The sequence below is a fragment of the Puntigrus tetrazona genome, chromosome 1, assembly GCF_018831695.1.
Source record: "Puntigrus tetrazona isolate hp1 chromosome 1, ASM1883169v1, whole genome shotgun sequence".
NCBI classification, from domain to species: Eukaryota; Metazoa; Chordata; class Actinopteri; order Cypriniformes; family Cyprinidae; genus Puntigrus; species Puntigrus tetrazona.
In genome coordinates this window covers 780937-791947 of record NC_056699.1, presented here as the reverse complement: position 1 = coordinate 791947, position 11011 = coordinate 780937, and the positions used below count along the sequence as shown (strand labels likewise).

At 36.8% G+C, this 11011-nt stretch overlaps 1 protein-coding gene across 1 annotated transcript in view; it reads left to right on the top strand.

The window, feature by feature from the left end:
• The window catches only part of LOC122342059 (neural cell adhesion molecule 2-like), a 60001-nt gene that overhangs the window by 34279 nt on the left and 14711 nt on the right, over positions 1-11011 (top strand). The window contains exons 10-15 of the mRNA XM_043235840.1: positions 3892-4042; positions 5138-5325; positions 6144-6240; positions 7629-7802; positions 10361-10480; positions 10661-10782. Coding sequence (XP_043091775.1) covers positions 3892-4042; positions 5138-5325; positions 6144-6240; positions 7629-7802; positions 10361-10480; positions 10661-10782 — 852 coding nt within the window. The remainder of the gene's footprint in view (positions 1-3891; positions 4043-5137; positions 5326-6143; positions 6241-7628; positions 7803-10360; positions 10481-10660; positions 10783-11011) is intronic.

Genomic DNA, 11011 nt, shown 5'->3' with positions numbered 1-11011 from the left:
TATATAAATATTAAAACAAATTATTTAATTTGATGGCAAAACTAACATGTATACATTGAAAAAAAATCGCACTGCATTAAACATGATATTTTGAATTATAAAGACTAAAATAATACTCTCTTGTCAAATGTAGATTTACAATTTCAAAAAAGTCTTTTCCACAATATTGTATTTGCAGGCTATTTCAACCACCATTTCCTCTCAGTCACTAAACAGTGCAGCATTTACCAGCACATTAACTGCCAGATATGTGTGACGTTCGGTCTTTGCTCACGCCCACTGTAATAGTCATGGAGTTTAGAGGATATAATAGACTAGCATGCAGAGACACAGCCCTGAGGCATGCTCAGTTTGTGTACCGATTGAAGGCTGAAGAAGGCTTTCCGTGCTCCAATAATGCTCTGCGTTTCCTACCGGCATACTCCGTGTCTGTGTTGAATGTGAATGCGGCCTGCAGAATGGCAAATGCGATTGCAGCGGCCAGACGGGAAAGATGATGGGAACAGAAACTGTCAAAGATCATTAGAATTCTGTGAAAGGTGGGTTGTTGGCATCAACAATAGAGGCAAACGGAGCCTGACTCCAGGGAGGAACTGTGAAAAGACTCCCCATCACAGTTAATCTAGCGAGAGCTGCTCGGATAGCGATTAGAATAGCCTGCATGGCTGGGAAATGAAAGAGGATTCATACAAAGAGGTGTAGGAGAGCAGCGACGCTTGCCGCCACTCAATATGAACAAAATGAGTTTGATTTAAGCTGCTCTTTCAGAGGTGTGGGGATGTGGAGGTAAGGTAGGGGAGTTAGTCTGCTACAATTACACGGGGGCCGGGACCAAACCTGTGCTCTGAATTCAAAAGTTGCAAACAATTGATCTGGGAGCCTTTTCCCTCCCCTCCGTTTTACTCTGAACGGTTAAAGTAAGAGTTCAAAATGGACACCATTCACTGCTAGGAACGTATTGAATAGTAGAGCTGTGCTGAGAGAGATTTGACATTTGCCGCTTTAGCATGGTCTTTGGGGGCCAATTAACAGCTTAAAGTAACATGACCCACTTGATGTCTACATGCAGAAAAACCAATTTGAACATTTTGTGCGTTACATACATAGCTAAAACCGGTTTGATGCATTTCTAAGAGATTTCTTACTTGTCCAAGATGGTATGAGTTAGTTTAGGTTGACTGCAGGAATGATCTAGAAAAATTAAGGCATAATAATGTCTTCCTTTTAAATCTTTGTGTATTTACATACAATCTTCAGTGTCACATGATCCTATAGAAATAATTCCAATATGCTGGTTTTGTGTTCAAGATTAATTAATTTTTTTTGACATAATAATGTCTTTTTATTATTACAACACTGAAGTTGCGTGGCTCAATATTTTTATGGACATTTTTTTTCAGGATTCTGTCATGAATGGGAAGTTCAAAAGAACAGGATTTATTTGAAATAGTTTTGTAACTATGTAAAAGTCTTTACTTTGCTGAGTAAAAGTATTTCTTTCGTTAAGAAATCTTACTGACCAAGGCCATCCTATCCTTGATAGACTATCTTGTTTGGGGTGGATCTCAAGAAACAAATACCATGTTCAAAAAAAAAAAAAAAAGTTTTCTTAAAAGACTTTTTCTTTTTCCCGTGGATTACAAAATGTAGATTTCTGATCTACGTCCTGTTATACTCTTGAATGAAGAGAGAGGTTGTCAGATGACAAAAAGCACCATAAATTACTGCAAAAGTAGTCCAAATGACCGGTCCTCTCATGCAGTTTAATAGACCTAGATTTAATTTATTCATTGGAAATCTTGACATCTAGCCATTTCTCCATGCTGCTTTCATGATGAAATTGTGAGTTTGGCAAGATTCTGAAAAAAAACAGTGTCTGGATCATGAAAGAATCATTCATTTGAATCGGGTCTTTTAAATCAATTTTTCTGAATGATTTGTTCACAAATCAAACTCATAGTCTTTAATTTCAACCTGAACTAAGTGTCAGTGAATACTGAATTTCTCAGTCTATCTGCATTGTGTCAAAAGACTTGAAATACACAATGCACAAATCATATCGGTTGCTTTTATGATGCTTTTCCATCTTTCTGAATGTTGAAAGCTTTTCATTGTAATTGCATAGAAAGTCAGTGTTCCAAATTTCTTCTTTTGTGTTCCACAGAAGATAGAAAGCCATACGTGTTTGGAACGGCAGAATTTTCGTTTTTTTGGAGGGTGAATTATCCCTTTAAGCTGGTGTGACCTGTTTCTTTCAGCAGGGAGCAGCAGGGAAATGGCTGTGGCTGCTGTGATGCATGTGTCAGCGTGAGCGTGGAGATTAGTGACTGACTGAGGGCAATTTTGGTCAGCTCGGATGATGAGCGGGGTGTTGAGACAGGAAGACAGGCCTCAAAACTGTCATCATGCACTGCCTCTTGTTAGCCACACTACTGCTCACTCTCACTAATCAAAACTGACACAGCCACACATCCCTCTACTGCTTATTATGCAGTGAACGCTTCAGAGGGCAGTGGGAAAAACTGAAGAGTTGATTTACATCAGAGCAGTGTTGTGGTCTGTGTGATGTCTTCTCCACTCGTGTGCTTTTAAGATGGTTAAACAGCCCGAGAGCCATGTTTGTAAGAGTCTCGGACTGTTTGTAGTTCTTTAGGGACCGACAGTGCACTCTGTGATGATGATCTATTTTGGGAATTTGCTGTTCTATGGCTTTCATATCCTCTCATGGATTATATTGTTTTTCCAGTCGTTCAAAAAGCTCGATGTATTTCAAGCTGTAGTAAAGTAGAGGTTTTTTTGTTGTTGTTGTTTTTGGTCTTAGTGATTTACATACCAGTTTCCACACAGAGTCACATTTCTGTTCGTTTTAGAAGAGATTGCGTTGCATTCCATCGCAGGGCTTTAAGCATTAAAATACTACTACCTTTTAAACATTTGTGATCAGAATTATTTTTTATTACTTTATTTATTTAAATAAATAAAAGAAGTCAGTTTAACTCACAAAGGCTGCATTTATTTGAGTAATAAATGTAAATGTCCCAACTGCCACTTTTGATCAATTTATCCACGCTAAAAAAAAAAAACATAAAACATAAAAAACATTTCAAACCCCACAATTTTGAACAATCCTTAAATTAGCTTTGGATTTCGATTTCATGCTGCTTTAGAATTTTTCTACTAGAAAGTATCTTTGAAGGCGGCATAATTATGCTTCCTACCTTTTGGAACATCCTTGGTAGCACGCGTGGCGAATTGCAGGCTGCTGTGTGGGAAAAAAGACGCATTTATACATAATATCACCTACGGTTATGTTAATTAACTATACTACATGTTACTGTTCTTTGGCAGCATTGATGCCTTGTATAAAAAGTGACAAAAGTATTGCGATACAAGTATATTGGCTATATAACACCTTTTATGTAACACTGGTTTTCTCATAAAAACTCCTAATTGTGTCTTATAACTTTACCTTCTTTATTTAGAGGGAGTAATGGGATCATCAGTACTAACACAAAATTGTATCGCTGAGGAAGAACAGAATTCAAGTTTAGCCTGTTAGGAAATACCACTGTTGAACAGTTGTACTCCCAAAGCCACAAGTCGGACAACAATGTGTGGGAAGTTAGAAATGTTTCTGTACTCATTTACCGTGAGAAATGTGAAGGAAAAGCAGATAAAACATTTGAGGTGTGCTAAGAGCCTCTCTGTACCCTTCCTTCCCATGAATCCTCTAAAACCTCAAAAAAAAAGTCCTTGTGAGTCATGCCATAATCCCCACATCTTGCTATTACACGATTTTATACTTAATCCTACAACCTTGACTCTCTGATTATCGGGTTTATCTGTTTTTCAAATACGTGAAGTGTGTGATGTTTTGGGGGTTTTTTTCAGAGTTCAGATGGCCGTGTGGAGGTGCGAGGCCGTTATGGTGAATCCATGCTGACTATTGTTGGAGTCAAGCTATCCGACTGGGGGCGCTTTGACTGTGAGGCTCTCAGCAGGATCGGTGGACATCAGAAGAGCATGTTCTTGGATATTGAGTGTGAGTGGTTACACTTTGCAGAATATTTTTTTAAGTATCAGGAACACACTACCATAGTTAATATATTTAAAAAAAATCATTAAATAAGCATATGTAACTCTGGACCACAAAACCAGTCAAGTAGCACTGGTATATTTGTAGCAATAACCAACAATTATTTTGTACATTTCCTAGCTTAAATATATCAAAACTTAATTGCCTAGAACTTTATCTGGACAATTTTAAAGGTTTTTTTCTCAATTTGTTGCACTCACAACCATACATCAATGGGGAGCTTATTTATTCAGCTTTTAGATTAAAGTTTTTTGTTTTAATAATTTAATATTTTACGTTTTTACATTTTATAAAATAAATATTTATTATTACTTTTTAACTGTTTCATAGTAATTTATCTTCCCAAAATTCTAATTCATATTACAGTTCTTTATCCTGTATCCTTAGAATCAGTAGCAGCAGGAGTGTAGATATATATCTCATTATGAGGTGCAGTGGAACGGACCATCTAGCAGGGTTGCTAATATACCCATTCATTCAGTCTCAATCCGTCACCGATGTGTCACTGTGGGCTGCATCAATCTCTTTAATGGAAAAAATGGGTGTGATTGTGAGTGTGCTTTTTCTGTGCTGCTTCTGTGTGTCTATGTACTGCATGTGTGTGTCTTCCAGTGTGTGTGTGTGTGTGGGTGTACGACTGAGAAATCACATATAATGCAGCATTTCCCAATACCACAGTTCTCTATCCCACACCCTCTGCCTCATTGCATCTCTCAAACCTACTGACAAATGAAATCTTCCACCACCCACTACATTGTGGGGGAAGAGGGGCTTTGAGTTTTTGCAGGAAAAATTAGAGGCAACCGGCGAGAAGTGGCCATGCTTCAGATTCAGTTTGATTAGAAGCCCATTTTATAGGCTGAAAGAGAACTCAATGATAAAGTGTTTGGTTAACGCGTATGTGGAAGCTCCTACCTGCCTGGTACATGCTAGGATTTAATTTAGACTTCGGGCAGCTAATCTTGAATGAGTTTTTGATGGATGACGGTTAGAAGAGCTCGGCATGCCATTATTGAGCACTCCTTTACCTTTCTTTCACAGATGCACCAAAGTTTCAGGCCAACCACACTATATTTTTCTCGTGGGAAGGGAACCCGGTGAACATTAGCTGTGATGTTATGTCTAACCCTCCGGCCACAATGCTGTGGAGACGGGAAAAGTTGACCATCCCTAGCGAGGGTGCTGGAAACATGCGTGTATACAGTGCCCCTGGCAGATCACTCCTCGAGGTACAGTAATCCACCCACTGCTTTCAGGTTTCAACATTTTCTCATTCCTGTTGGATTTTTTTTGCTCATTTTGTTAGACATTAATGATATTCAGGTCTTAGCCCACTGGTGACAAGTACTGTAGTTAGGAGACATTTTAAAATTACATTTATTACATTGCTATTTTGTATATTTAAATTATTAAAATTGAAAAATTCTTTATTTATTAGTGTTTTTTTTCTAAGGAAAGCTTTGTCTTAACAGCAATTAATTAATTTATATAAATTTATTACAGTTTTGCTGAAACTAAGATCACAATAAAATGTTCACCACATTGTTTTCAGTAAAAATATTATATATAAATATATTAATATCAATATTAAACAATGCGTTATATTTTTGAAATCCAAATAAATTAATTAAATTAAAATTTTAAATAGATTTAATTAATCTGATATCAGCTATTTAGATTTGTTGAAAAAGCTTTTTAAAAAATCCTAAATAAAAGAAAATAAAAAGATACCATTTAAATAAGATTACAATTACAATATTTAAAATAAGTAAAGGCTGTTGTATAAAAAATATTATAAAATTAAACTATCTACAGTGCTTTGTATAGAAAGTGCAGATTATCATGACAATTCTAGTCTTGTTGTTGTGTTTTTAGTTTTGGTGCTTACCCGGGTGATTCTGATGTGAAACCTTCTGCTAAAACATGCACTTGTAGTGAGCTAGTCAGATGTTATGTTAATTATATATCAATTATTTACCAACCAAAGATTTGTGTGCAGTGAATAAAAATGTATGCATGATCACGCTAACACAGCGCTGGTCCTCAGGTTACCCCGATGTCAGACAGAGATTTTGGCCGTTACAACTGTACAGCCAGAAACAACATTGGAATGCGTTTTCAGGAGTTCATCCTAGCACAGGCAGGTGAGTGCTTACCACAGGTTCAACTAATCCATATGATTATGCATCTGTCAGTAGCTGTGTGACAAATGTAAAGGTTTTAGGTGATTCTTTTGTTCCAGTTTAACATGTAGAGACAGTAATATAGGTCATTCATACACTCTTAAAAATAAAGTTGCTTCACAATGTCATAAAATAACCTTTTTTGTCTAAAAGGTTAAAGGCTCGTTATGAAACGTCTCAGGAAGAACCTGTCTGTTTCACAAAAAGTCATTTGTGGTAAAAGAAAGTGCTTCAGATTATAAAAAATTAAGAAAGAGATGGTTCTATAAACCAACTTTGGCTGAATGTTTCTCTGTGCAACAAAATTTGTTGTCTGTGAAGAACTTTTTAAGGGTGTAGAAAACTGTGGCGCAGCAGATGACTGCTTTTGAATGGCCATCAATGGAGAAACAGCCTTTTTGGGCCCAAACTGTGATCATGGGTTCTAAAATGTCAACCTCTAGCTCAATCAAAGTTTAGGACGGGACTATATGTATTAGTATTATCAAATGGAGTGTGAGGAACTTTCTGCAAACTGTGATTATTTTAGTTCCACTTGGTGTCGCAGAAATGACGCACTTTACCTTTAAGGCTTGAATGGACTTTAGGTACATTAACAGTCCCGATCAGTCTCGCTGTTGTCAAAGTCTGTCCACATATATGTAATCTCCTCACAGAGCTCTTTGGCAGATAATAATGACTTTTGTATCAGGATGAACACCATGGCAGAGCTAGAAGAAAACAGCTGGCAGTAATGGTTTGAAGAGCTTATGGCAGTAGACTTCAAATATAATGCAGATCGCTCCAACAGATTGTTGTCCAATATATTGTTTGCAATATATTGTTTACTTTAGCTTGTTCTCCACAATCAGCTGAAAATATGAAAAAAATTCATTTAAAAAAAAAAAAGATTCATTTAATTGGGATTATTACATTTTAATTATTATTTTGCCAATTAGGGCCATTAGAGGCACTGTGTTATGATTGTAGCAGGGATTTTAAGATGCAAGGATGCACTTTAGTTATATTTAAACCACTGTAGGTTGTTCTGTTTTGGCTTCATTTTCTGCTGTTATTTCATTAGATGTTTATTCTCTTTGCCAATCTTCTTACCTACCTTCCTACCATTGATATTTTGTATAAGATGGTGCGATAGGAGTACAGTGCAGTCATTTCTAGCAGACTGTGTTTGTGGACTGAAAGGTCTCATGCTGAGAGAGCTTGGGTTGTAAGGCCCTGAAAGCAGCTCTATAACTGTGTTTTAGACACACAACCAAATCCTTTGATACACTCAGAAACTGTGGCCTCGCCACATAAATGGAGTCGTTTGTTAGTCTCTCTTCCCCTGACCCATAATTTTTCTGTCACAGATGTTCCCTCAAACCCTTACTCTGTTCGGCTGAGCTCTGTGGCACAGCGCGTGGCCACAGTTACCTTCACGAAACCAGACTCTCATGGCGGCGTACCCATCAGTTACTACCTGGTCAAATACAAAGACATCAGCTCACAGGACTGGAAGGATGTGAAATCACAGGGGACGCAGAGTAAGTACAAAGGTTGTCCACTGCTGGGTTTTGTCAATGCCTGTGTTAAACCACCAAACAAATTATAGACGAAGCAGTAGTTTCCACTTACTGCTGATGATCTCTGTCTTTTCTTGAAAGGGAGAAATAAATATTTGCATTTCACAAGGATGCAATAAACACATTCAAAACTGCCAGTGCAAAAGATTTCTATTCAAAATAAATGCTGTTCTTTTGAACTATTTGAAATCCCATAAAAACACTTGAATCCAGAAATTTCGTCATGATTTCCACAACAAATATTAAGCAACACAAAGGATTTCTGAAGGATCATGTGACACTAAAGACTGATGGGAATGGCTGGTGTATGGCGTATATTGAGCTTTACATAATCATTTAATTATTAAGAATATAGAATAAATTAACTCTAAATATTACTGTTTGCTGTAAAGATTAAAAAATATTAAAGAACCACTGCAAACTTGGTAGTCTTGTTTGAGTAAATGAATGGATCACTCAAAATTAATTTTGCTGGCACGTTCAAAGCAGTATATTACATAAATAATATCTCTTGTAAGAATTTTACTTAAATTTTTAGCTCCTTTATTTTCTTTAGGGGATCGAATCTTAAAGCTTTGAATTTATTTGTTTACAATGATTCAAAATTGATAAAATACTCTATACTCTATTGACCAATCCGTCCAGCGTTTACCACATTTTAGTGTATCATACCGGTGCTGTTTTATTTCATGGCCAGCGAAAATAATACAAAACCTGGAATTAATTACTAATTCTGAGCAGGCTAGCTTTAAGATCTGTGAAAAGTTTGACTTTACAATACAAAACCCCAGGACAATGATTCTTAATAACGACACAAAAGTTTATTGAGCTATTCTATACTAAATGCATGACTAATCTATCAAACACACACGGTTCTGAGGGTAAGAATCATTTGAGTTAACTAAAAATTCAATGTCTAGTACTTGCTACTAGTTTGTAAAATTGCAACCTGAGAGGATTCACCAAAGCAGAGATTTAGGTTATTGTTAAGCTTGTGTGGTTTGCACCGTTTCAGCAAAGATAGAGGTTGTCAGGAAGTCGGGTCCCAATTGGCCCATGGGAGTGCATCCCACGGCATGATGTTCCAATGGGCTCAGTGCTGCAGGACGGTCCACGGCCTATATGGTTTCTTGTCGTGCATAAATGAACATACCATCTGGTACCTCGGGAAAAAATATTTCTGAAAGTTTCTTAATAACAAATATTTTGTAACACTCATATAACACCAAACATCAACCTCTCATTCACTACATGAAATGGCAAAGCGTTGCAAGCTTTCATTCAACACCAAGCTCCAAATATCTTGCACACATTTCAAACTTTATTTAATTAAAAGTGTATGCGTAGATTGATTTCATAGACACATTAAACATATCGAATGCCTGTAAGAAACTATTTTTGAACCTACATATATTTGCTCTAATATCAATGGAATAAATTATTGTCTTTTTAGGAATCCTTACACACCGGAGTGTTCCTTTGTTTTATGCCAAAAAATTAACTTTTGTGAGATGCAGGATACGCGGTCACAAAGGTCATGCTGTGGAGATTCGAGGAGCCACTCAGTGTCCAATTGAGAATGTAAATCAAAAGCTTGTGTTTATTCGATTATCGATTTATGCTGGGAAGGGTCGTTTCGCGACCTTGATGCTGGTGATATCTCTGGACAAGAATTTCTCTGTTCTGTGTTTATTTAGTTAGGGTCTTAGCAGTCCTTTAGACCCATTGTTTATTCAGACCAGTGTTGTCCTCTGGATCACGAATCAGCAGGGGAGCTAATAAACATTTGGTGACGTGGTTGTTAAACAGGAAAGATGTCTGTCTTCTCCTGATTGGATTATATTATCGCTGCTTTGGACCTCTGGGGGAGATGGCTGCAGCTTTCCAGACAGAGAGGCTTCAAGATTCACGATGGTTCACTTCATGACTTTGGTCTATATGTTTATATTATTTATATCTATATATTTAACTTCTTATATAATACACACAGATTCATTTCTGAAGAGCATCATTTCCACTCTTCTTCCATATAATGAAAGTGAAAGGGCTATTAAACTGCAAAAATGAAGGCGAATACCGTAAACATTAAAAACAAGTCCATACATCTTGTGCACTGCATTCTTAGTGTTCTCCTCAAGTGTATATCCCACATCAAATATTTCATTATATGTTTATTACTTTGGCTTAGCTCAAATCCTTCATTACTTCACTACTGTACACACACACACACAAAACACATTACTTAAAAAAAAAAAAAACTGGCCAAACTTTTTCAGTTCCTACTGGCCAAACTAGAAGAGTGAGAAGAGCTGTGTGAGATACAACTCCGGTATACATGAACTTACAGCGCTTAAATTGATTTTTCTTTACTCACAACTCAAAGATGGATATTCAGGAACTTTACTGGGGAAATCATTTGAAACCATTTACATGATTTAGATGATCAGTTGGGACTTGGTATGTTTGTTACAATCATTTACATCTCTCTGTATTTATCATTCTCTCTTTTTGTTCTACAGCAGTCGTGTTGCTCACTAACCTTGAGCCCAACACAACCTATGAGGTGAGAGTAGCCGCGGTGAACGGAAAAGGTCAAGGAGAGTTCAGCCGCATAGAAAGCTTTCAAACTCTGCCCATACGTGAGTGACCTCTGCTTTGACCCTTAAATACTGAAGGTTGTGGAGAAAAAAAAACTTTAGCCGTTTCACTATTGCAGCAGCATGTTGCTGCTAACCATTGAGTTAATTTGTAACCAGTTATGAATATGAATGTGTGGACCATTCATACATTATTTTGTCTTTTGTTTGTTTAATATTCAGGAGAGCCAAGTCCCCCTTCAGTTCAGGGTCAACGAGGGGTGGGTAAGGCGTACAGACTTGGTCTAGTCAAGCAGGATGATGGAGGAATGCCCATCCTGGAGTATATCGTCAAATACAAAACAGTAAGTGAGCTGAGATACAGCTAGAACACTGAGTATGAGAAGAAAATAATAAGAAATGAATACTTTTATTCAGTTTCAAATTTATCTTTGTTTCATCAAAGAATACTGAAAAACACACATCACATAGTATCTAGACAATTATTAAACAGCATAACTGTTTTCAACAATGATAATAATGAGGGTTTCTTAAGCAAAAAATATTATAAGAATATATATATATATATAGAAT